Below are 27725 nucleotides of genomic sequence, written 5' to 3' on the forward strand. Positions count from 1 at the left end.
ACTCAATTTTTGAAAACAGCACTCGTAAATACCCAGTGGAGCTTTCCGAAACACAATTACGAGCTAATTTAGTTTCCGGGTCAAGCCTGTATTTAGAACTGTTAGATACATCTAAAACATTATTTCATGTTTTTTGAAATCTCAAAATGCTTACTTATTTTGTGAAAAACCCAATCGAGTGATGGATAGATGAGTGAAAAACTATTGGTTACACAATGAAAAAGGTAATAAATAACCCAATTTAAACAGAAACCTTCGAGTAAAAACTCAATTGCTGAAAAAGTTATCTGGAGCCCTGCTGATTGGTTTGACGACGAAAGTTTACAACAGACTAACCGTATTTCGACAAACACCAAAATACGTATTCCTCGTCCAGGTAATTTCACTATGTCGTCATTGTTGACATTTCGACAAGACTACTTCGATTTGATTCTGACTACAAATATTTCAACTTTACTGGGCCCATGGCAAGCCTGTGTTGAACAAAAACGATGTGGAAACGTACCTAATGCGACATACGTATCGCAATACCATGCTAAGTATTTAGCATTTGGTTCAGAGGTCACGAGGTCCAACTAACCACTAAAACTACTGGGCTTTTAAATATAGCCTCGGACAAATGCCGTGCAGACGCTTTTGACTGCTAGGCTCAATAAATGTCAAGGTCGAATTTATGTTCACGTTTCATAATGACAGCATCGACGATGGAAATGCTGCCATATAAATAATTATATTATTAAAACACAACAGAAGATGTTGTAAAATAGTTTTCATTCGCTTCCAATTGAACCATACAAACTCTGTACAGTGTGTGTGTGTTTTTTAAAGATCTAAGGCTCGGGTCAACGCTGCGAGGAGTTTTCAGACTATTTACTTCCGGAAATTTGACGACAGAGCATCGTTTCATTTCTAGACCTATATTTTACTGACTGGACTGTTGTACAAATACTCATCAAGATGGGGAAGGGTTTCAACAATTATATGACGAAGAAGTTCTTCCATCCAGCTAGCAAGGATAACATAAAACGAGTGAGTATCATTTGAATGATAGACAAATAGCTTGAATTCGAAGTTATTGAATATACACTATATAGACATCTCAATACATAGAAGTCTAGTCTCATAGTGACTTTCGCCCGTATACACAAAAACCCTTTTGATTAATCAAAAGTATTTAGCAGCAATGCATAAATGTATAACTTTTCGAGGGAGATTCGAGCGGAAGTGACCCGTGAAGAGCCGGGGAGAATAGTTCTTCAGCAACCCATACCCAGCTTACAATTTCACGTTGTGGGAACGTTGTGAATATTACGTCCATATAGAGGTTATCACGCGAGTGTGTTTGGGGATGGTAAATATCCTGCATTAGGAATAAACATTGTATTTAGCGAGCCTTGGCGAGCTAAATACATAGTGTTTATTCCTAATACAGGATATTTACCATCCCCAAACACACAAGCGTGATAACCTCTTTATCATATAATGTCAGTCTTTAATTCTGTGCTTGAAAATCGCTTTCCCTCTCTCACAAACATTACCGAAACATTGCGAGTTTTCCTGGATTGCGCGCAATAATATTTATGACGTCACAGTTTAAGTGATGTGTCAGTCGGACATTGACAGTAGCCAATATAGTTCCAACTGAAATCTGTTTCTTTAGTGGCGAAGCAACATATACGCAAAACAACAATTGTTTTCAATTGCCTTTCGCGGCCATCCATTGGTCTGTCCGCTAGAGTAACTGCCCTTTGTCAAAGGGAAGCTACTCTAACCCTAGTCTGTGAGACGTCACGGCCACGGTCAGACGTTGTTGACAGTCGGCCTCTCCTATCATAATGTTAAGAAGTGTAGTCAGATGTGCACACAGCGACAAAACGAAACAAGGTAACAATTCAAACATATTTCAGCCAAATCCAACTTTTTTAATTTGTGGAGAAGTTTTCAGGCCGCAGAGGTCTACAAGCACAGATATGGCTACTGATCCCGTTTGGCTAGGCCTCGTGCCCTCGCAAAATTGTTTCGAAATTTATATCTCCAAAGTTGCCAAAACTTATAAAATGCCTTAGCTACGTCACAGTTAGACACTGATTTTCAGTATATTAGTCTGTTCTTTTGATAATGATAGCAATTATCCCTGTAGTTTATCCAGATTCCTGATGGTTAATTCTGACTCGATCGCCGAATGACGAGGGCGACGCCATGTTGTTTATAAACACTGAAAGAAGTCCTAACTTGACCTTTGAAATTTGCATCTCTATCCGCATATGACCCCAACGGATATCGTTTTTATCCGTTGGCTTTATCCTGCCGAGAAACCTACCCATTATATGATAAATAACGTTATTCTGTGGACTCCCATTTATGTGGTCACAACGTCATGGCCTAACGTTGTGTTACGTCATATTCACGTCGTCACAACGTTGTGATAACATTGTATTTTACGTTGTATTTTTATGTTGAGGGAACGTTGTATTTGACTTTGTGGTAATGTTGTATTTTACATTGTGGCAATGTTTATAATAATGTGTCCCTGCAACGTTATTCTGTGTACTGCCATGGACGTTGTCACAACGACTTGAAATAACTTTGTGTTACAAGGTTATCTCATGACCATTCCCCACTAAAATGTAAAAACAACCCCAAAACAGGTTCCGGAAATGTTTCAGAATATACTTTAGTCACGTGAATGTGTATGATTCGAGATACCCTTTACCAATGTTTTAAAACCAAGGCGGCGAATAGCTCAGTTAAAGTAAGATCGTGTTTTGCTAACAATGTTCAAAATGTAAAAACACCACCGAGCTGTTAACTAGATACATATGACTAACAAAGTCAGACACCATTACCCTTTGGGCTTTTAATGCAGGAAACAAAATAAGAATGGCAGACATGGTAAGGGGTTGACCATTTGATATTTTGGGGAGGGTCGGGGCCTGGAATTTTATCGAAAAAATATGTTGTCACCGAAAATTCTTAACCAAAATAATTATGGTTCAGACTGGTGAAAAAAAATGCCTGCCACAAAAAGTGACATAGATCTAGTTGCAAGGTGTTTATCTTCAGGCTCATAGAGTTAAATAAAAACATATATCTGCTTTTGTAGCTGTGACCGAAAACATGTAATCTCCATAGAAAAGTTCCAGGTCCCCACCTCTTTGAATATTAAATGGTCAGTCTCTAATCAAGTCCATATAGTATACTTCAACTTTCAGTCATGCGACGTCACCATTCAACAAAGAACTCCAAGACACATTTGTGTTGACATTTTAATATTTTTAGATAATTGAAAATTTATACACTTTTTGAAATTATTGAATGCCAGAATCTTCTTTCTTTGGTGTTCACTTCCACTTTCTGAAATACAAACAGCTTAATAAATCTCTAGCTGGTATTTGAAAGATATTATATGACAAGAAACATTCATTTGGAGATAAGGCTTTATCAATTTCAAACAATAATGTATAATGCAAGTGTCTGATGGAAACAAATTTTAACATTCATGCAGAGACATCAAGAATCAGGTTGAATACAAAACGTGGTATGAGCATAGATTTATATGAAAAGATCTACATTCTTAGCATTCATTTAGGGCAAAAAACAAACCCACCAATTAACATGGACATAGACAATGGAATGTAACTGTAAACAACTGTACTTACTTTAACATAATTCACAGCCCAGGGTTTATTTTGTGTATTCCTCAATGATTCAACATTCTTTATTTTATCTCCTGGAATGGTTGTGTAACATTTTTCCCCTTCCTGCAACGAAAACATATTTAAAAAAGTCAAAACTAGAACTATATTCAATAAGCATACATTTAGATCTTTAGTCTATCCAAAAAAATAACTTATATTGTATAATTGTCTAAAATGTAGGAAAAACTGTAAATCTACATGATCTAAAGTCCCCATATATAACGTCTGATCGGAAATATCTCAGGCTACAGATATAAGTAACAAAATTATGAGTACCATCATAAAAAAAATGTAAATCGGTTTCCATATACACGATCTGACAAACACCACATTTAACAATATTCCAGCTATAAGACAGCGGTCTGTAAATAATGAGTCTGGGCCAGACAATCCAGTGATTGACATCATGAACATCGATCCACCCAATTGGGATACAATGACATGCATCAACCAAGTCAACAAGCCTGGCCACCCTATCCTGTTAGGCGCTTTTTACGACAGCCAAAAGAGAAAAAAGACACCGCCCACATTATATTTTCAAAAAACATTGCCTAAGAACAATGTCTTTATTTTTTTAAGCCTAATCATAATTAACACATTAATGTTTCACTGCCACAGAAAGGTTTCCTTTCAATAGGATTACCATGGTTAAAGATAATATGGTGAAGTCATGGACTGATTGTACCAGTGTTCCCACCCATGTATTTAGTTAATATGGTGAAGTCATGGACTGATTGTACCAGTGTTCCCGCCCATGTATGTAGTTAATATGGTGAAGTCATGGACTGATTGTACCAGTGTTCCCGCCCATGTATGTAGTTAATATGGTGAAGTCATGGACTGATTGTACCAGTGTTCCCGCCCATGTATGTAGTTAATATGGTGAAGTCATGGACTGATTGTACCAGTGTTCCCGCCCATGTATGTAGTTAATATGGTGAAGTCATGGACTGATTGTACCAGTGTTTCCGCCCATGTATGTAGTTAGTATGGTGAAGTCATGGACTGATTGTACCAGTGTTCCCACCCATGTATGTAGTTAATATGGTGAAGTCATAGACTGATTGTACCAGTGTTCCCGCCAATGTATGTAGTTAATATGGTGAAGTCATGGACTGATTGTACCAGTGTTCCCGCCCATGTATGTAGTTAATATGGTGAAGTCATGGACTGATTGTACCAGTGTTCCCACCCATGTATGTAGTTAATATGGTGAAGTCATGGACTGATTGTACCAGTGTTCCCACCCATGTATGTAGTTAATATGGTGAAGTCATAGACTGATTGTACCAGTGTTCCCACCCATGTATGTAGTTAACATGGTGAAGTCATGGACTGATTGTACCAGTGTTCCCGCCCATGTATGTAGTTAATATGGTGAAGTCATGGACTGATTGTACCAGTGTTCCCACCCATGTATGTAGTTAATATGGTGAAGTCATGGACTGATTGTACCAGTGTTCCCACCCATGTATGTAGTTAATATGGTGAAGTCATGGACTGATTGTACCAGTGTTCCCGCCCATGTATGTAGTTAATATGGTGAAGTCATGGACTGATTGTACCAGTGTTCCCGCCCATGTATGTAGTTAATATGGTGAAGTCATAGACTGATTGTACCAGTGTTCCCACCCATGTATGTAGTTAACATGGTGAAGTCATGGACTGATTGTACCAGTGTTCCCGCCCATGTATGTAGTTAATATGGTGAAGTCATGGACTGATTGTACCAGTGTTCCCGCCCATGTATGTAGTTAATATGGTGAAGTCATGGACTGATTGTACCAGTGTTCCCGCCCATGTATGTAGTTAATATGGTGAAGTCATAGACTGATTGTACCAGTGTTCCCACCCATGTATGTAGTTAACATGGTGAAGTCATGGACTGATTGTACCAGTGTTCCCGCCCATGTATGTAGTTAATATGGTGAAGTCATGGACTGATTGTACCAGTGTTCCCACCAATGTATGTAGTTAATATGGTGAAGTCATGGACTGATTGTACCAGTGTTCCCGCCCATGTATGTAGTTAATATGGTGAAGTCATGGACTGATTGTACCAGTGTTCCCACCAATGTATGTAGTTAATATGGTGAAATCATGGACTGATTGTACCAGTGTTCCCGCCCATGTATGTAGTTAATATGGTGAAATCATGGACTGATTGTACCAGTGTTCCCCCCCATGTATGTAGTTAATATGGTGAAGTCATGGACTGATTGTACCAGTGTTCCCGCCCATGTATGTAGTTAATATGGTGAAATCATGGACTGATTGTACCAGTGTTCCCGCCCATGTATGTAGTTAATATGGTGAAGTCAAGGACTGGTTGTACCAGTGTTCCCGCCCATGTATTTAGTTAACATGGTGAAGTCATGGACTGATTGTACCAGTTTTCTCTGCCCATGTATGTAGTTAATATGGTGAAGTCATGGACAGATTGTACCAGTGTTCCCGCCCATGTATTTAGTTAATATGGTGAAGTCATGGACTGATTGTACCAGTGTTCCCGCCCATGTATTTAGTTAATATGGTGAAGTCATGGACTGATTGTACCAGTGTTCCCGCCCATGTATGTAGTTAATATGGTGAAGTCATGGACTGATTGTACCAGTGTTCCCGCCCATGTATGTAGTTAATATGGTGAAGTCATGGACTGATTGTACCAGTGTTCCCGCCCATGTATGTAGTTAATATGGTGAAGTCATGGACTGATTGTACCAGTGTTCCCGCCCATGTATGTAGTTAATATGGTGAAGTCATGGACTGATTGTACCAGTGTTCCCGCCCATGTATTTAGTTAATATGGTGAAATCATGGACTGATTGTACCAGTGTTCCCGCCCATGTATGTAGTTAATATGGTGAAGTCATGGACTGATTGTACCAGTGTTCCCGCCCATGTATGTAGTTAATATGGTGAAGTCATGGACTGATTGTACCAGTGTTCCCGCCCATGTATGTAGTTGATATGGTGAAGTCATGGACTGATTGTACCAGTGTTCCCGCCCATGTATGTAGTTAGTATGGTGAAGTCATGGACTGATTGTACCAGTGTTCCTGCCCATGTATGTAGTTAATATGGTGAATTTATGGACTGATTGTACCAGTGTTCCCGCCCATGTATGTAGTTAATATGGTGAAGTCATGGACTGATTGTGCCAGTGTTTCCACCCATGTATGTAGTTAACATGGTGAAGTCATGGACTGATTGTACCAGTGTTCCCGCCCATGTATTTAGTTAATATGGTGAAGTCATGGACTGATTGTACCAGTGTTCCCGCCCATGTATGTAGTTAGTATGGTGAAGTCATGGACTGATTGTACCAGTGTTCCCGCCCATGTATGTAGTTAATATGGTGAAGTCATGGACTGATTGTACCAGTGTTCCCGCCCATGTATGTAGTTAATATGGTGAAGTCATGGACTGATTGTACCAGTGTTCCCGCCCATGGATGTAGTTAGTATGGTGAAGTCATGGACTGATTGTACCAGTGTTCCCGCCCATGTATTTAGTTAATATGGTGAAGTCATGGACTGATTGTACCAGTGTTCCCGCCCATGTATGTAGTTAATATGGTGAAGTCATGGACTGATTGTACCAGTGTTCCCGCCCATGTATGTAGTTAATATGGTGAAGTCATGGACTGATTGTACCAGTGTTCCCGCCCATGTATGTAGTTAATATGGTGAAGTCATGGACTGATTGTACCAGTGTTCCCGCCCATGTATGTAGTTAATATGGTGAAGTCATGGACTGATTGTACCAGTGTTCCCGCCCATGTATGTAGTTAATATGGTGAAATCATGGACTGATTGTACCAGTGTTCCCACCCATGTATGTAGTTAATATGGTGAAGTCATGGACTGATTGTACCAGTGTTCCCGCCCATGTATGTAGTTAATATGGTGAAGTCATGGACTGATTGTACCAGTGTTCCCGCCCATGTATGTAGTTAATATGGTGAAGTCATGGACTGATTGTACCAGTGTTCCCGCCCATGTATGTAGTTAATATGGTGAAGTCATGGACTGATTGTACCAGTGTTCCCGCCCATGTATGTAGTTAATATGGTGAAGTCATGGACTGATTGTACCAGTGTTCCCGCCCATGTATTTAGTTAATATGGTGAAATCATGGACTGATTGTACCAGTGTTCCCGCCCATGTATGTAGTTAACATGGTGAAGTCATGGACTGATTGTACCAGTGTTCCCGCCCATGTATTTAGTTAATATGGTGAAGTCATGGACTGATTGTACCAGTGTTCCCGCCCATGTATGTAGTTAATATGGTGAAGTCATGGACTGATTGTACCAGTGTTCCCGCCCATGTATGTAGTTAATATGGTGAAGTCATGGACTGATTGTACCAGTGTTCCTGCCCATGTATGTAGTTAATATGGTGAATTTATGGACTGATTGTACCAGTGTTCCCGCCCATGTATGTAGTTAATATGGTGAAATCATGGACTGATTGTACCAGTGTTCCCACCCATGTATGTAGTTAATATGGTGAAGTCATGGACTGATTGTACCAGTGTTCCCGCCCATGTATGTAGTTAATATGGTGAAGTCATAGACTGATTGTACCAGTGTTCCCACCCATGTATGTAGTTAATATGGTGAAGTCATGGACTGATTGTACCAGTGTTCCCGCCCATGTATGTAGTTAATATGGTGAAGTCATGGACTGATTGTACCAGTGTTCCCGCCCATGTATGTAGTTAACATGGTGAAGTCATGGACTGATTGTACCAGTGTTCCCGCCCATGTATGTAGTTAATATGGTGAAGTCATGGACTGATTGTACCAGTGTTCCCACCCATGTATGTAGTTAATATGGTGAAGTCATGGACTGATTGTACCAGTGTTCCCGCCCATGTATGTAGTTAATATGGTGAAATCATGGACTGATTGTACCAGTGTTCCCGCCAATGTATGTAGTTAATATGGTGAAGTCATGGACTGGTTGTACCAGTGTTCCCGCCCATGTATGTAGTTAATATGGTGAAGTCATGGACTGATTGTACCAGTGTTCCCACCCATGTATGTAGTTAATATGGTGAAGTCATGATTGTGTTATATGCACCTTAAATATGGGCAATTAAATTCTGGAAAAATATATCTGTCGTATATAGACATTTCAGGATGTCGGCATAAAAAACGAAATTTATCTTTCAACTGTTTTTTTTCACCAAAATACTATTCTAAAAAGAGCCCCCATATTTCTAATTTTGAGAGCGCCCTGGGCGCTTATTACGATGAATACGGTATCTGTTTTTAATCCATTCAACATCATGTTCAATGCAGTGTACATTCCTGGCCGACAAATTCAATGACATCATCTCTGGAGTAATTTAGTTAGAATTTAGTTAGATCTACACATAATTCACACACAGTGCAGTCGCAATTTTCTCTGCCTTTTTCACTTTTTTGCTTGGGGTTGAGATGAGTCACTACACGTAAATATTTAACCTCGAAGCAAGCAAAATTTGATTTCCTTGCACTAAAAATAGATAATGGAAAACCCTGATGAAACCCCGTTTGAAAAATATACTTTCTTGATGATTGTTGACCTTTTGTTCAACAACAAAGATTTATAAGTCACATGAATAACTTGTCCAGGTGTAATTTTACCAGTAAAAAATCCATACTTAACAGTAAACGGGAGCACTGTTGTACTAATATTCTATATCTATCTTCCAAGGTATGGATGGCTCAACAAAAGACGACCTATGAGAAGAAGAAACAAGAAGATTTAATGAACCAGTATCAAAAGGAGCAAGAGATGCTAAGCAACAGGTGAGCAGGGATTTACCTGGACATATATTTTCAAGTCTAGGGGGACTGTCAGTTACCATGGTGATAAAGTGTTGGTGTCCATGGTTGTTTGGTTGGTTGGTTGGTTTGGTTTGTTGTTTAACGCTGCACTCAGCAATATTCCAGCTGTATGACGGCGGTCCGTAAATAATCGAGTCTGGACCAGACAATCCAGTGATTGATATCATATATATTATGGATTTTATAACTTGCTTGCGAATCATGCTTACCGGTGTCTTGAATTATGTCATGGATAATCAGGGCTCGATTTAACTATATACAGTGAACCCTCGCTACAACGCTACCTTTGGGGTCCAAATAATTGATGAGCGCATAAATGATCAGCGGTTTAACGAAGGTTGAGTCGTAGGTGTTAGATGACCAACAAAACAGTATATATGCTCTGCCTGCCTAACACGATCTACGTTGCACGTTTCAGAGTTTAAAAAAAGATTAGAATAGAAGTTGTTTATGATTCATAGTATAAAAAAAGATTTATCGAGTATTAATATGCGCTTTAAAAAAACCACATCGTATCCCTTCAGCGAATTCAGGTAAATGAAAAGGTATAACAAACTTGGTCAATAAGAGTATTAAATTTGACATAAAACATTACTAGACATGATGATTTACCATTCAAATTGTATTTCCTGCTCTCCAAGGCATTGTTTTATATGCAGAAATTAAGATTACCATGTGTATTTTCTCGGAAACTAAGCCGGAAAGAGCAATCAGCTGTGCACACGTTTCCTCACAATCTACCAGTGATTTAGTAAAAAAACGCCCAATGATCCATGTCGGAAGAAATTGTATTTGAAATGATTATTTTATCAGGAATAATATATTCCAATATCGTGTTATTTCAGTTGCAGCTTCCACTATATATATATTTCAAATGATAAGAATCATAAGCGTAGCACTTTGGTACAGGTGGTATGCAGGATATTTTTTTACGTATGGAACAATTTGACCAGTCACCGTAGGGACTTCCTGCGGTACATGTATTTCGCTTGCAAAAACGTTATGTTGACATCTGACATGTTTAACAGTCAACTGCCTCTAATATGACATTTAGCGAGTCATGGTATGGCATTTATGACATGCGTATCCATTCTCTTGCAACTAAAGTTCGTTTCAAGGCATCAATAGCGGTTATCTGACCGTGGTTGTTGTAAATAACGATGTGCATGTGAGTTGTGCGATCAACCGATCACTTCGCATACGATTTCGCCGAAATTATTGTAAACATTATTATAATTATTGAGTGAAATTTTGAAATTTGAATATAATTAATAAACATATTGCAAACATTAGTCCAGATAAACAATGAACAATTTGTTAATAACCAGATATTATAATAATAGGATTAAATTGCGTACTTCTGTTCGGATTTGTTGACTGATCGTGGTGATCAGCTGATAATGTTTTCTGAGATCGGGGAAAACATCGTGTAATTGGAAAACTTGAGGTGATGTTGGTAAATTTTGGGAGCTATGCTTTACCGCGTGCTATAACTGAGTTAGCGCTATACTGAAGAGCGCAATAGCGAGGGAACACTGTAATACATGCACCAGTGCATCCTATTTTTGTTTACAAGCACGTGTTAAAATTGAAATTTGTCTCACTAACCCTTACTTTCTTTGTAATGTCATTGATCTTTGAACACATTCAATAACTCTAACTTTTATTTACCATACTACATCCCAAATCCCTGTGTAATTCATGACACATGACACAGTCATCATAGATCTGAGATATTACCAGTTTATGCATCTGTGTTTAAACTTTTTACTTTGTTAAATTTATGGGACCGGGGTGCAGCTTGGTTTTGCCTGGTGCAGCTTGGTTTTGCCTGGTGCAACTAGATTCTCATGCCAACATGCACCTGGTGCAACTAGATTTTCATGCCAACATGCACCTGGTGCAACTAGATTCTCTTGCCAACATGCACCTGGTGCAACTAGATTCTCATGCCAACATGCACCTGGTGCAACTAGATTCTCATGCCAACATGCACCTGGTGCAACTAGATTCTCATGCCAACATGCACCTGGTGCAACTAGATTCTCATGCCAACATGCACCTGGTGCAACTAGATTCTCTTGCCAACATGCACCTGGTGCAACTAGATTCTCATGCCAACATGCACCTGGTGCAACTAGATTCTCATGCCAACATGCACCTGGTGCAACTAGATTCTCATGCCAACATGCACCTGGTGCAACTAGATTCTCATGCCAACATGCACCTGGTGCAACTAGATTCTCATGCCAACATGCTCCTGGTGCAACTAGATTCTCATGCCAACATGCACCTGGTGCAACTAGATTCTCATGCCAACATGCACCTAGTGCAACTAGATTCGCATGCCAACATGCACCTTGTGCAAAAAGATTCCCCTGCCAGCATGCACCTGGTGCAAAAAGATTCTCATGCCAACATGCACCTGGTACAAAAATAAACTCATGCCAACATGCACCTGGTGCAACTAGATTCTCATGCCAACATGTACCTGGTGCAACTAGATTCTCATGCCAACATGTACCTGGTGCAACTAGATTCTCTTGCCAACATGTACCTGGTGCAACTAGATTCTCATGCCAACATGCACCTCGTACAAAAAGATTCTCATGCCAACATGTACCTGGTGCAACTAGATTCTCATGCCAACATGCACCTGGTGCAACTAGATTCTCATGCCAACATGCACCTGGTGCAACTAGATTCTCTTGCCAACATGCACCTGGTGCAACTAGATTCTCATGCCAACATGCACCTGGTGCAACTAGATTCTCTTGCCAACATGTACCTGGTGCAACTAGATTCTCATGCCAACATGTACCTGGTGCAACTAGATTCTCATGCCAACATGCACCTGGTGCAACTAGATTTTCATGCCAACATGCACCTGGTGCAACTAGATTCTCTTGCCAACATGCACCTGGTGCAACTAGATTCTCATGCCAACATGCACCTGGTGCAACTGGATTCTCATGCCAACATGCACCTGGTGCAACTAGATTCTCATGCCAACATGCACCTGGTGCAACTAGATTCTCATGCCAACATGCACCTGGTGCAACTGGATTCTCATGCCAACATGCACCTGGTGCAACTAGATTCTCATGCCAACATGCACCTGGTGCAACTAGATTCTCATGCCAACATGTACCTGGTGCAACTAGATTCTCATGCCAACATGCACCTGGTGCAACTAGATTCTCATGCCAACATGCACCTGGTGCAACTAGATTCTCATGCCAACATGCACCTGGTGCAACTAGATTCTCTTGCCAACATGCACCTGGTGCAACTAGATTCTCATGCCAACATGCACCTGGTGCAACTAGATTCTCATGCCAACATGCACCTGGTACAAAAAGATTCTCATGCCAACATGCACCTGGTGCAACTAGATTCTCATGCCAACATGCACCTGGTACAAAAATAAACTCATGCCAACATGCACCTGGTGCAACTAGATTCTCATGCCAACATGCACCTGGTGCAACTAGATTCTCATGCCAACATGCACCTGGTGCAACTAGATTCTCATGCCAACATCCACCTGGTGCAAGTAAAATCAAGATCCTTAAATTGAGTCCTGATAATCCCAGCTACTACAACATAAATACATCAATACTTATTCTGATTTCAGAGCTCTGTTAGGAGATGAGAAAGCCAAACTAGGCCTGAGTTTCCTGTATGATGCCCCGCCTGGGATGAAGAAGAAGGAGGTAGGATGAAGTTAGAAGTTTGGCTCACCAGGACCAGCAATGTTCTGTAATCTTCTCTGAGTGAGTGAATGAGTGTGTTGGGTTTAGCGCCGCTTTTAACAGTATTCCAGTTATATTGCTGCGTGTCAACTAAATGTGGGAGGAAAGCCCGAAGTGATGCAGGTCTCAGATGTTTACCACTTTGGTGAAACCCACGTTCACGGGTATGGTGCTGCCAAACCTAGAAACATAATAGGGGCAAACCAGGATTCAAACCCACAATTATAAGGTTTCTGGCGTGCCCAAGGGATGCAACTTTGCACAGAGAATCGCAGCGCCTTGGACGACTGGGCCACCCATGCCCCTTAGTCTTCTCTGAAACCACATGGCCACAGAGTTAAACCTTTAAAGTGCACGTGGATGTGTTTATGTTAATAATGATTTGTTTTTATCGAAAAAAATAACATTCCAATTTTTGTTATACGTTGTATCGGTCCGGTCGCTAGCATAGCTGCAAACTGTCCCAAATTAACTTAAAAGATTTACATGCCATGGGCATCAGGCAGTCCAATTTCTTCTCCACCCCTGACTTTCATATTACTTACATGTTACTTACGTATTACTTACCGACATATTACTTATGTATTAATTACTTATGCATTACTTATATGTTACTTACAGCAGGAAGACGATGGAGAACAGGAGATTAAGTTTGAGTGGCAGAGGAAGTACAACGCTCCTCGCGAGGCGTAAGTTGCATCATATCTCATCTTAACTCTGAAGAATAAACACTGGCTTTAAATAGGGATTTTATTTCAAGAGTCTTTGTAGTCCAGTTGAGTTGCCATCAACATACAGAGTTGCCTCCCTTATGAGGAGCATGATCCTTGTTTTGCCAAAAGCAGTGGTCAAAATTAAGGGGTGTCTTGGGATCCTGGAGATTTTGCTCTTATAGTATTTGGGGTGGTGGGGTAGCCAAGTGGTTAAAGCGATTGCTCATCATGCTGAAGACCAAGGTTCGATTCTCTACATTGGTACAATGTGCGAAGCCTATTTCTGGTGTCCTCTGAAGTGATATTGCTGGATTATTGCGTAAAACTAGACTCACTCACTCATTCACTCACTCACTCACTCACTCGGGTAGCCTAGTGGTTAAAGCATTCGCTCGTCATGCCGAAAGCCGGGTTCGTTTCTCGCCATGGGTACAATGTGTGAAGCTCATTTCTGGTGTCCCCCGCCATGATATTGCTGGAATATTGCTAAAAGCGGCGCTAAACCTTTCACTCACTCACTCACTCACTCACTCATTTGTCATGAATTATTGATTATATGTAGTGGTTATAGTGTTTGCTCATCACGCCGAAGACCCACGTTCGATTCCCTACATGGGTACAATGTGTGAAGCCTATTTCTAATGTACCCATCTGGATGTTGTTGGAATATTGCTAAAAGAGGCATAAAAACAAACACTACTCACTAAGAATCAGTGCCCACTGAGAACCAAACACACAATCATAGGTTTCTGGCAGGACCAAGAATTGCAAAGCGAATTGCAGCACCTTAGATGACTGATGTTTGTGTTGATTGGAACAGCATGGCACATCATGCAACAGTGGAACCCTGCTTATCTGGACACTTGCATTTTTCAAGGAAATGTCCAGATAAAAAAAATTCCGGATATGGGAATCACTTAGTAAACTGACCAGAGTTAGCTCCCCTGCCCAAATCAAACAAGCAGCTAACTTACACTGCACTTTATTCAAATTTTCCTGTCAAAGGCAAGCAACTAATCACAGAAGAGGTCAGAGGTCATCCTCATGTCCACTAAACAATCATCATGACATATTTACGCTGTCCGTCAGTGGGTCATAATAATGTACAATTGCATTTTCGCTTTGTGAAATTTAATTAGCTGTCCGTTTTCGGAAACCGTATATCCAGATAAACAGCAAATTATTTTGTATAGTAATTTTGATCAAGCCCCGGTTTGAACTTTTACTTTGGAAGTGCCTTTTGATGATTTGGGATTTTTATTCTGTATATTATGTTTTCATGATTTTTTAATGATGAAAACAAGTTGTTTTCCATTTCCAGCGCACAACTCCAACACTGTTACATATTTCTTGGTTAACTGGTGTCTTTTGATGATTTGGGATTTTTATTTTTAAACTTTATTTATGTTTTCATGAAAACAAGTTGGACTTTTCTTAAAATGAGGGTAGTGCTCCATAACTGTTGAATATTTCTGAATGAAACTTGCCATACAGTAGGGCTGGGACGAGTCCAAATTAACTACCCGGGTACCCTCCACCCTATTACCCGACCCTACCCGGGTACCCTCCACCCTATTACCCTACCCTACCCGGATACCCTCCACCCTATAACCCTACCCTACCCGGATACCCTCCACCCTATAACCCTACCCTACCCTACCCGGGTACCCTCCACCCTATAACCCGACCCTACCCGGATACCCTCCACCCTATAACCCTACCCTACCCAGATACCCTCCACCCTATAACCCTACCCTACCCTACCCGGGTACCCTCCACCCTATAACCCGACCCTACCCGGATACCCTCCATCCTATAACCCTACCCTACCCGGGTACCCTCCACCCTATAACCCGACCCTACCCGGATACCCTCCACCCTATAACCCGACCCTACCCGGGTACCCTCCACCCTATAACCCTACCCTACCCTGGTACCCTCCACCCTATAACCCTACCCTACCCGGATACCCTCCACCCTATAACCCTACCCTACCCAGATACCCTCCACCCTATAACCCTACCCTACCCTACCCGGGTACCCTCCACCCTATAACCCGACCCTACCCGGATACCCTCCACCCTATAACCCTACCCTACCCGGGTACCCTCCACCCTATAACCCGACCCTACCCGGATACCCTCCACCCTATAACCCGACCCTACCCGGGTACCCTCCACCCTATAACCCTACCCTACCCTGGTACCCTCCACCCTATAACCCTACCCTACCCGGGTACCCTCCACCCTATAACCCTACCCTCCCCGGGTACCCACCACCCTATAACCCTACCCTACCCGGGTACCCACCACCCTATAACCCTACCCTTCCCGGGTACCCACCACCCTATTACCCGACCCTACCTGGGTACCCTCCACCCTTTTACCCGGTACCCTCCTACCCGTTGTAGTTTAGAGATAGGTACAAACTGTCTGATTTGGAAAAGTTTGACCGTAACCATGGCAAAATGTATTAAGATACACGTGTAAAATGATCTGGTCATGCATACACTGAAGTTTACTGCATGGAGTTTTATCTTTATTCAAACATAGAAAAGTAAGAAGGAATGGGTGCATTGTCAGAAAGAAATGGAAACATTAGAGTTTTAGATAATTTTTGTCATTAAACAATATATCATGTAACTAACCACGAGTTTGGGTAGTCCTGTGGGTACCCGAGTCCTACCCAGACCCACCCGACCCGAGTACCTGAGGTACCCATCCCAGCCCTACTATACAGACCCGTGAAGATTCCGGGGTAGAATAGGTCTTCAGCAACCCATGCTTGCCGTAAAAGGCGACTATGCTTGTCGTAAAAAGGCAACTAACGGGATCGGGTGGTCAGGCTCGCTGACTTGGTTGATGCATGTCATCAATCCCGATTGCGTGGACCGATGCTCATGATATCAATCACTGGATTGTCTGGTCCAGACTGGATTATTACAGACCGCCGTCATATAGCTGGAATATTGCTGAGTGCGGCGTTAAACAATAAACCAACCAACCCTACTATACAGATCTCTCTAGTGGTAAACTGGTGCCTTTTGATGATTTGAGATGTTGAAAAATACTGAAAAGCATTATTTTTATCTTCACTGATCTGGAGGTGTCCAATGGCTACGAACCAAAAGTGGGACTTTTGGTGGAATGAAAAAAAGGGCAAATTCTGAAAAAAACATTAATTTCCACCAAATTTAGGCTGCAGACCATTTAAGCAAGTAACAAAATCTGTGGCCTTATTTATAGGCAGCAGACAATGCACATGACTTGATAATGATAATGATAATAATAACCTTGCTACTGTTATCTAAAGTGTACTGATTACCCAGTGATTATTTACATAGCTTGTCTGTCTCCCAAACCCAAGAATAATAAATTAAAAAAGGAGTCCAACTCAAGTCTAGAATGATTTGTCATGTCCAGATTGCCTCAGCTCTAGCCTGAAATTGAGGCTCCATTTGGATTTTATTTTGAATTGTTTTAAAAATATTTCTAAATGAGATAACTTTATTTCTGGGACTAACTGTCCGTCTATTAAATAGCTATAAGAGATTGATACAATATTAGATATGAGATGAATGTTTTTTTAAAGTATGGCTTATAAACCAGGTACAAGTGTGTTTATTAATCATTATTTCATGTTGTATCATCTAAAATTGTTCATCTAAGGTATGGGGGCGATCTGGTAGCCTAGTGGTTAAAGTGTTCGCTCGTCACGCCGAAGAACAGGGTTTGATTCCCGACATGGGTACAATGTGTGAAGCCCATTTCTGGTGTCCCCTGCTGGGATATTGCTGGAATATTGCTAAAACCAGCGTAAAACCATACTCACTCACTCTTCTACAGTTCTAAGGTATGAAAATTGTAATGTTGTGTAGAGTGAAAATGACCTAATCAGATTGTTACATAGGTATTTCCTATGACTAAAACAGTGTTCAGAGCTGGAATGATTACACTGCAATAGACATATTAGAAGACGTAGAAAAAGGATTCCTTGAGAATATGTCAACGAACACAAGTTTATTGACTAACACACTGTCAATGAAATCTATTGTTACACAATAATTTTTCTGCTTAAAAATAAATATAATTCTAATTCTAATGCTGATTCCACACAGCTAACTAGACTAGCCAATTTTTGTTATCTGGACTAGTTTTGACTAATTTAAATGCAGATATTTGTGGTACAGAACTAATGACTCATATCCTAATGAATTTCACTTTTTAAAATCTATCAGAAACACAAACATATTTTGACGATTTATTTCAATCAGCAATGTTGATTTCTCATCCTGACCTATGTGTACAACTGTACATCAATAAATAGTTACAGTTGTTTTACTCCATAAACCCACACCAGGTATTAAGGGGAGACAACTCTGAATATGTTCTAAAAATCCATTTCTGCCCTCAGTATTAAGTTAAATCAACAGATACCTTCCCTGTCATTTAACCACAAATAACTAATAATAAATTTCTGATGTTTCTGTTCATTAGAATATTTCAGGTTGTACAAACAGATGACTAAATTGAACAATTAATATATAATGTAAATATGTGTACAGTGATATCATGAAACTAGGCTAGAGATAAAGGTGTTGTTAGTGTGTTTGCTCCTCCGAGCAACTCTTAATCGCAGGATCCTTGGCTCTTATGCTAGACCTGTTGAAGAGTAGGCCTGGTCATTACCAAGGCCTGACAAACCAAACATTTTTGAAGCTCCACTTATAGATGGTGGAGTGTATACATTGAAAATAAGAACACAAGTAATGAACGGAGAAGTATTGTACCACTTGCAGTAGCAATGATGATCCTGAAACTGAAAGAAAATATATTAAAGATTTCATTTAATATTTGGGGGCACGGGTGGCCCAGTCGTCTAAGGCGCCGCGATTCGCTGTGCATAGTTGCGTCCCTTGGGCACGCCAGAAACCTATGATTGTGGGTTCGAATCCCGGTTCGCCCCGATTATGTTTCTAGGTTTGTCAGCACCATACCCGTGCTCGTGGGTTTCACCGAAGTGGTAAACGTCTGAGACATGCATCACTTCGGGCTTTCCTCCCACATTAAGCTGACACGCCGTGATATAACTGGAATATTGTTAAAAGCGGCGTTAAACCCAACTCACTCACTCACTCATTTAATATTTATAATATTTATTAATTCTTTTTCTTTTTCTTTTTTTAAGCCTGGTCTCTCAGTATCTTCTGTTTTTCCCACTTTAGTCCTCATTTCTACTTTGCCTGTATTGATAATTATCAATTGTGAAAAAAAGTATCTTCTGTTAAAAACAGTATTGCGAAAATCACTAACAAAAAAGTATTGTTTTACATACAAAATCCACAATAGTAAGCTCCCTGTCTACAAGTTGGAGCAAAGTTGGTTCACTACCTCTCAATCTCTGAAAACAAATATTACTTGTTGTTCATGGTTTTCTAATCACTAACAAAAAAGTATTGTTTTACATACAAAATCCACAATAGTAAGCTCCCTGTCTACAAGTTGGAGCAAAGTTGGTTCACTACCTCTCAATCTCTGAAAACAAATATTACTTGTTGTTCATGGTTTTCTAAGCACTCAGATTGTTTATTAGATCTATGGCAAATACAGTATCATAAACACTCAAATAAAAATTGAAAAAAGATGAATAAAAACCTAATTTTGATAGTAATAGTCTGAGTGTCTTAGTATTTGTTGTTGTCATGAACACGATGGCACTTGCAAATTTTCAGTAGTATTTCACCAAGATGGTAAATTTCTAATACCGTATTCGACGTAATAAGCGCCCCGCTCTAATAAGCGCCCACGGCGATATTTGCTAATATATTGGCTAGTGAACAATCCCAATTAGCACTCTTTCCATTGATCAATGTATACAAGACTTATTTATTCGCGTATAATACACATTCGTGTGTTATATGCACCCTTAATTATGGGGAATTTAATTCTGGAAAAATATATCTGGTGTACATAAACAGCATAAACCACGAAATTTATCTTTCAACTCTGTTTTTTTCCCCACCAAAATAATATTCTAATAAGAGCTCCCTATTCTTAATTTTGAGAGCGCCCTGAGCGTTTATTGAGTCGAATACGATACCTGTATCATTCAGAGCTTTCCTCCCACATTAAGCTGACACACCATGATATGATTGGAATAGTGAAAGCCTGGTCAAATTTGGTAGTGATGTTGACTTAATCAGTGTATGAAAATGCCTATTGCCATTTTCCCCCACAAAATCACTGGTGGACCCAATCAGCTAGAAACGTTTAAATATATGGAATTATTTTATGCCTCAAAAGGTGTGTGTGCATCAGGGTAACGAAGTTGGGTTGCCTTTTACAACTTGGTTCAAATTGGTTATAGCCAAGGATGTATAATATTCTATGAAATGTAGTGAACCATTGTCAATATCAGCTTAGAAAACACTTGTCGAAGCTATCTGCCATTTGTTCTCAGTAGACGAAGTTAAGCCTGAAAGTTATGCCGTCCTTGTCGTAAGCAAATCATTAATTAAATCAGATCTTTAACTTCGATACACACACACACACACACACACACACACACACACACACACACACACACACGCGTGTCTCCATAGAAGTGCAATAGTTTTGAATGTGATGTTAAAATGCACTTCACCTCACTTCACTTCACTTCACTTCACTTCACTTCACTTCACTTCAGGGGCGGTCGGGTAGCCTTGTGGTTAAAGCGTTCGCTCGTCACACCGAAGACCCTGGTTCGATTCCTGACATGGGTACAGTGTGTGAAGCCCATTTGTGGTGTCCCCCGCCGTGATATTGCTGGAATATTGCTAAAAGCGGCGTAAAACCATACTCACTCATCTCACCTCACCTCACCTCACCTCACCTCACCTCACCTCAAGTGAAATAAGCTGACACTAATTATTGAACGTCTGACTTTAGTAACGTCTGTTTGTCTTTACTTGCAGATATGCCAAGAATGATGAAACAATTCGAGATCAGCCATTTGGTATCGAGGTGCGTAATGTCCGATGTATCAAGTGCCGACAGTGGGGCCACGTCAACACTGACAAGATTTGTCCTCTCTTTGGGAGGAACCTTACTGCAGAGCCGCCACAACGTAAGACTTTCATCATTTCTTTTAAAAGAATCTTGCTATCTGATTGGTCAGTTGCTCTCTTCTAAAACCGCCTCCATGGTCATGTGATAGGAGAGCTGAAGGTCGGGGGTTTGATACGTCATACAAAAACACGCAAGAAAATGGTATTTGTTGTTACCCTGTCTGGCGCTTTTAATTAAAGGTATAAAGATGGGACTTGTCATCTCAGAATCGTAATGCTGTGTCTGACTGGGGTACTCATGTTAGAACTGTGGCATGGTATCTAACACTATAAGACGTGCAATGACTCTTGAATGCAATGTTAAACCTCAACTCACCTCACCTCACCTCACCTCACCTCAGGGGGCACGGGTGGCCCAGTCGTCCAAGGCGCCGCGTTTCTCTTTGCAGAGTTGCGTCCCATGGGCACGCCAGAAACCTATGATTGTGGGTTCAAATCCCAGTTCGCCCCCATTATGTTTCTAGGTTTGTCAGCACCATACCCGTGCTCGTGGGTTTCACCGAAGTGGTAAACGTCTGAGACATGCATCACTTCGGGCTTTCCTCCCACATTAAGCTGACACGCCGCGATATAACTGGAATACTGTTAAAAGCGGCGTTAAACCACCTCACCTCACCTCACCTCACCTCACCTCACCTCACCTCACCTCACCTCACCTCACCTCACCTCACCTCATTATCTTCTAAAAAGCCATCAAAACCCATACAAGTCTGTTGTTCAGCATGTACGGATATCATGACATCACTGAGACCCTTGAATGATGTTGCCAGACAATTAAAAAAATGCAGACGTTACAATTATTTAAGCTGCATTGTAAAGTGATTGTTGAGTGTGTGCTGAAATCTGATTGTTTGAAAACAATTGTCAAAAAGAAATTTACCGTCCGGCAATCTACTATGCTATTCACAGAATCCTTTCTTGATAAGTGTTATATCTCAAGTTTGAGTGAGTAATGTTTTATGCCGCTTTTACCAGTATGCCAGCAACATCACGGTGGGCGACAGCAGAAATGGGCTTCACACATTGTACCCATGTGGGGAATTGAACCCGGGTCTTCAGTGTGACAAGCAAACTCCATCTCGAGCATGTCGAGTTTGAAAAAAATGGAACAATATTACTTCATCCATTATAGATTGCATGAGATTAATAATTGCGAGGGAAAATTTAATTTAGTTGAATTTTTTCTTGCAGTCTGTGACATGACATGCATATTTGTGTGTGACCACCATTATACGTTCATCATGGTAACCATGGTAACTTGGAAGTGCCAACAGCCTCTGTTGAGACATCATTCCGACATATCAATGATGTCATGTTTGTTTGTTTCTTTGTTGTTTAACGCCGCACTCAGCAATATTCCAGCTATATGACGGCGGTCTGTAAATAATAGAGTCTGGACCAGACCATCCAGAGGTTGATATCATGAGCATCGATCCACGCAATTGAGATCGATGACATGCCAACTAGACAATAAGGTCAGCTTTACAGAAATGTTACCGTATTTTCTTGAGTATAGTGCACACTTTTTTTCCAAAAAACACAGCTGTGTAGAAGGGGGTGCGCGAATTATGAGTTTGGATGTTTTTTTCCACCATGGAAAGACATTACCGTGAGCACGAAACACCGGAAATACCATGTCAACAAATCCATACTGAAGTACGCAAATTAATTATGTAATTACACTTTCTGGCTATAAAAAGTGTTCTTTGTATATCTGGACTGATGTTTGTAACTTATTTCATTAATTTTATTCAAAATTCCTTTTAATATTGTTTTTATTAATTTCGGTGAAATCGTGTGTGAAGCGATCGGAAGATCACTGTTATTAACAGCAACCATGGTCAGATCACCGCTATTGACGCCTTGAAACGAACTTTAGTTGACAGAGAATGGATACATGTATCATAAATGCCATACGTTGACCAGTTAAAAGTCATATTTGTTTTTGTTTGACGATTCTATGTCAACATGAAATTCTCGCGATCACGCGATCACGCGATCACGCGATCACGTGCGCTTGAACCTTGACGGTGACTGGTCAGACTGGTTCCATGTAAAAAATAATACCCGGGAATAGCGATCAGCTCCTTCGCTTAGGGTTATTATTATTTTAAATATGTTAAGTAAAGGCTGCATCTAAATAAACAAGATATTGGAATATATTATTCCTGATAAAATAAATAGTTTCAGATACCCTTTTTGCCGATCCTTGCATTAAAAATCCTGTAAAGTTATATCATTGGGTGTGTCTTGACCGAATCACCAGTAGATTCCAAGAAAACGTGTGTACAGCTGATTGCTGTTTCCGACTTAGTTTACAAGAAAATCACAAGGTAATCTTAATCCCTGGATATAAAGCAATACCTAGCAGAACAAAAAATACTATTTAAACGGTAAATCAACATGTCTGATGATTTTTTTTATCTCAAATTCACCCGTTTCGCTGAAGGGGTACGGTGTAATTTGTTTCTGCGCTTGTATTCGAATTTTTTTTCTCCAAAATACTGAACCCGCTAGAGGGGGGTGCGCACTATACTCAAGAAATTACAGTACTTGCCCAATTTATTACTGAAGGCATTTCGGTAGCTGGAAGGCAGCAATTTCCAACACTGTGTCCTGTGTTCCCTGGAGAATGTCTTCAAATGTATATAAATGTTTGTATTTCCATAGCTGAGAACACAACTTCATCATTGCTGGAGAGCCTGAAGGAAGATGGCTTCCAGATGAAGAAGAGCATCATGGGAAGGTTGATGGAGGGAGAAGATGAAAAGAAGGTAGGTTATTTTGTAGTGACAGTGTAAAATGTCAGTGGAGATTTCCAGCCAGGGTCCTGCTCGTTTTAGGCTTCAGGGTGTCCGCTGGTCTATGTTGAGAATATTTGACTTTTCCTAAGACAGATATATTTTTAAAATCTAATCAAGCATTCCAAATTAAAATAAGTAGATTAGTGTGCAGTTTAATGTGCCAGGTAAACTTGTTCACACTTTACTATGTAGACACAGGGAAATCGTTTACTGTGTAAATAAAGGAATAATTAATAGTTTTTAATTTTTTTACTTCACATCAGTGTTCCCACTGGCTCTTGAAACTGCCAGTCCAGGTGGACTGGTAACTCTTAAAATGACCAGTCCCCCCTAATTTTTGTCAGTCCCAACTTTCAACAAATAAAAAAACATCAAAATTACCTGGTTATAATTCTTTCAACATCATGTTCAATGCAATAACATCATCTCTGAAGTAACTTAGTTAGATCTACACATCATTGACATAAAGTTCAGTTGCAATATTCTCTCTTCTTTTTTTTTTAATATTTCAAGACGAAGTCAATACAAATATATTTTTAACCTTGAAGCAAAGCAAAATGTCATTTCCTTGCTCTAAAAATCGACAAGGGGAAACCCTGATGGTAACAGACAAGCTGACTTCATTTGAAAAATATACTAACCTTTATATGAATATCACAGATTTATAAGCTACTTTATTTGCCGGTCCCAAGGGATTGGCAGTCACATGAATTACCGGTCCAAGCCTAATTTTACCGGTAGAAAACTGGTAATCACCGGTAAACGGGAACACTGCACATGGATAAAACTTTTTACGAAAGATCATAATATCTACATTTGGGGTACAAGTTTCTTTGCAAATGAAAACAAACCTAAGTCTATACAATTCCCCTCACTTTCTTATGTGCAGTGACATTCCATTGTCAACTTGTATCGTGCATTACTCCATGTACAATGCATGCTCAAAGCGCACAACTTTAGCGAAAAAAGTTAATCTTGAAAGGCGATCGAAAACAGATTTGGCTTGAAGTGAGATTTGAGACTAGCTCAGTTGTTGAGGGGGATTGACAGTGTTGAAAGAGAAGGACCAATGGCCATGGGTCACAGTACTGGTTGATGGATATATACATGTATAATACCTTTCCTTTGATGGTTTGACTTAAAGTTCATGACATCGACTTTGCCACTTCACCAGGAATAGAGTGTCCTAATGAGGGTGATGTTGTTAAAAAACACCCATTCAGTACAGTTATATAGTGAATACAGCTGACACAAAAGATGTGATTTGTTGACTGCAAACTTGAGTAGTAATTACAAAAATATGTGTCATGTTTTGCCATTTATTGTCATTAATGACCCATCTTTGATGTCCTCGGCAGGTTGTTGACACCGATGAAGACGATCCAGAGGTTCAGTTTCTGAAATCCCTCACCCCCAAACAGAAGAAAAAACTCTTAAAGTAAGGTCTTTATGCTTTTAGCAGGTTGAACACTTCTTTTGTAATTTATATCCTCAAAGTAGAATTTATTTTTTAAAATATTTGTTCACTCAGCTATCTCAGTGCATTTGGGCAGTAATAATAATAACATTTGTATTGTGTTTTTTTCCATGCTTGACAAACTCAAAGCGTTATTAACCCCTGTGATCCTCTCACATTTCTCATCTCCCTGTGGATTACAGTGTTGAATGGCACCAGGATATATATGGTATAGTGTTAACTGACACCAGGATATATCTAATATAGTGTTTACTGGCACCACATTCCAGACTGATGTCATCACATTCCAATGTCACCACATTCCAGACTGATGTCATCACATACCAGTGTCACCACATTCCAGGCTGATGTCATCACATTCCAGAGTGATGTCACTGCATTTCAGGGTGATGTCACCACATTCCAGACTTGATGTCCCCACATTTCAGGGTGATGTCACCACATTCCAGACTGATGTCCCCACATTTCAGGGAGATGTCACCACATTCCAGACTGATGTCCCCACATTTCAGGGAGATGTCACCACATTCCAGACTGATGTCCCCACATTCCAGACTGATGTCCCCACATTTCAGGGAGATGTCACCACATTCCAGACTGATGTCCCCACATTCCAGACTGATGTCCCCACATTTCAGGGTGATGTCACCACATTCCAGAGTGATGTCACCACATTCCAGACTGATGTCCCCACATTTCAGGGAGATGTCACCACATTCCAGACTGATGTCCCCACATTCCAGGCTGATGTCCCCACATTCCAGACTGATGTCCCCACATTTCAGGGTGATGTCACCACATTCCAGGGTGATGTCACCACATTCCAGACTGATGTCCCCACATTTCAGGGAGATGTCACCACATTCCAGACTGATGTCCCCACATTCCAGGCTGAGGTCACCACATTCCAGACTGATGTCCCAACATTCCAGACTGATGTCCCCACATTTCAGGGAGATGTCACCACATTCCAGACTGATGTCCCCACATTCCAGACTGATGTCCTCACATTTCAGGGTGATGTCACCACATTCCAGACTGATGTCCCCACATTTCAGGGAGATGTCACCACATTCCAGACTGATGTCACCCACATTCCAGAGTGATGTCCCCACATTCCAGACTGATGTCCCCACATTCCAGACTGATGTCCCCACATTCCAGACTGATGTCCCCACATTTCAGGGAGATGTCACCACATTCCAGACTGATGTCACCACATTTCAGGGAGATGTCACCACATTCCAGACTGATGTCCCCACATTTCAGGGAGATGTCACCACATTCCAGACTGATGTCCCCACATTCCAGGCTAATGTCACCACATTTCAGGGAGATGTCACCACATTCCAGACTTGATGTCCCCACATTTCAGGGTGATGTCACCACATTCCAGACTGATGTCCCCACATTTCAGGGAGATGTCACCACATTCCAGACTGATGTCACCACATTCCAGACTGATGTCCCCACATTCCAGACTGATGTCCCCACATTTCAGGGAGATGTCAGCACATTCCAGACTGATGTCACCACATTTCAGGGAGATGTCACCACATTCAAGACTGATGTCCCCACATTTCAGGGAGATGTCCCCACATTTCAGGGAGATGTCACCACATTCCAGACTGATGTCCCCACATTCCAGGCTGATGTCACCACATTTCAGGGAGATGTCACCACATTCCAGGGTGATGTCATCACATTCAAGGGTGATGTCACTGCATTTCAGGGTGATGTCATCACATTACAGACTGATGTCATCACATTCCAGGCTGATGTCATCACATTCCAGACTGATGTCACCACATTCCAGGGTGATGTCATCACATTCCAGACTGATGTCACCACTTTCAAGACTGATGTCATCACATTCAAGGGTGATGTCCCCACATTTCAGGGTGATGTCATCACATTTCAGGGAGATGTCACCACATTCCAGGTTGATGTCATCACATTCCAGACTGATGTCCCCACATTCCAGGCTAATGTCCCCACATTTCAGGGTGATGTCACCACATTACAGACTGATGTCCCCACATTCCAGGCTGATGTCCCCACATTTCAGGGTGATGTCACCACATTCCAGACTGATGTCACCACATTCCAGGGTGATGTCATCACATTCCAGACTGATGTCCCCACATTCCAGGCTGATGTCCCCACATTCCAGAGTGATGTCACCACATTCCAGACTGATGTCCCCACATTCCAGGCTGATGTCCCCACATTTCAGGGTGATGTCACCACATTCCAGACTGATGTCACCACTTTCAAGACTGATGTCATCACATTCAAGGGTGATGTCACTGCATTTCAGGGTGATGT

At 40.8% G+C, this 27725-nt stretch overlaps 2 protein-coding genes across 3 annotated transcripts in view; one reads left to right on the forward strand and one right to left on the reverse strand.

Annotated features, from left to right (window-relative positions):
- The window catches only part of LOC124130840 (oxidoreductase NAD-binding domain-containing protein 1-like), a 30968-nt gene extending 30173 nt beyond the window's left edge, over positions 1-795 (reverse strand). The window contains exon 1 of one of the 2 annotated variants that reach the window (XM_048388398.1): positions 506-795. In XM_048388398.1, coding sequence (XP_048244355.1) covers positions 506-534 — 29 coding nt within the window. In that variant the 5' untranslated portion in view covers positions 535-795. Of the gene's footprint in view, positions 1-336; positions 484-505 lie in introns of those variants that run through there. The other variant, XM_048388399.1, reaches the window with a different exon arrangement.
- Positions 796-860: 65 nt separating this feature from the next.
- Positions 861-27725, forward strand: part of LOC124130839 (corepressor interacting with RBPJ 1-like) — a 32417-nt gene continuing 5552 nt past the window's right edge. The window contains exons 1-7 of the mRNA XM_046493853.2: positions 861-1029; positions 9407-9501; positions 13178-13256; positions 13917-13984; positions 20964-21115; positions 23787-23890; positions 25279-25358. Coding sequence (XP_046349809.2) covers positions 958-1029; positions 9407-9501; positions 13178-13256; positions 13917-13984; positions 20964-21115; positions 23787-23890; positions 25279-25358 — 650 coding nt within the window. The 5' untranslated portion in view covers positions 861-957. The remainder of the gene's footprint in view (positions 1030-9406; positions 9502-13177; positions 13257-13916; positions 13985-20963; positions 21116-23786; positions 23891-25278; positions 25359-27725) is intronic.

Source organism: Haliotis rufescens, unplaced genomic scaffold, assembly GCF_023055435.1.
Source record: "Haliotis rufescens isolate VD_foot unplaced genomic scaffold, xgHalRufe1.0.p SCAF_10, whole genome shotgun sequence".
Taxonomy (NCBI): domain Eukaryota; kingdom Metazoa; phylum Mollusca; class Gastropoda; order Lepetellida; family Haliotidae; genus Haliotis; species Haliotis rufescens.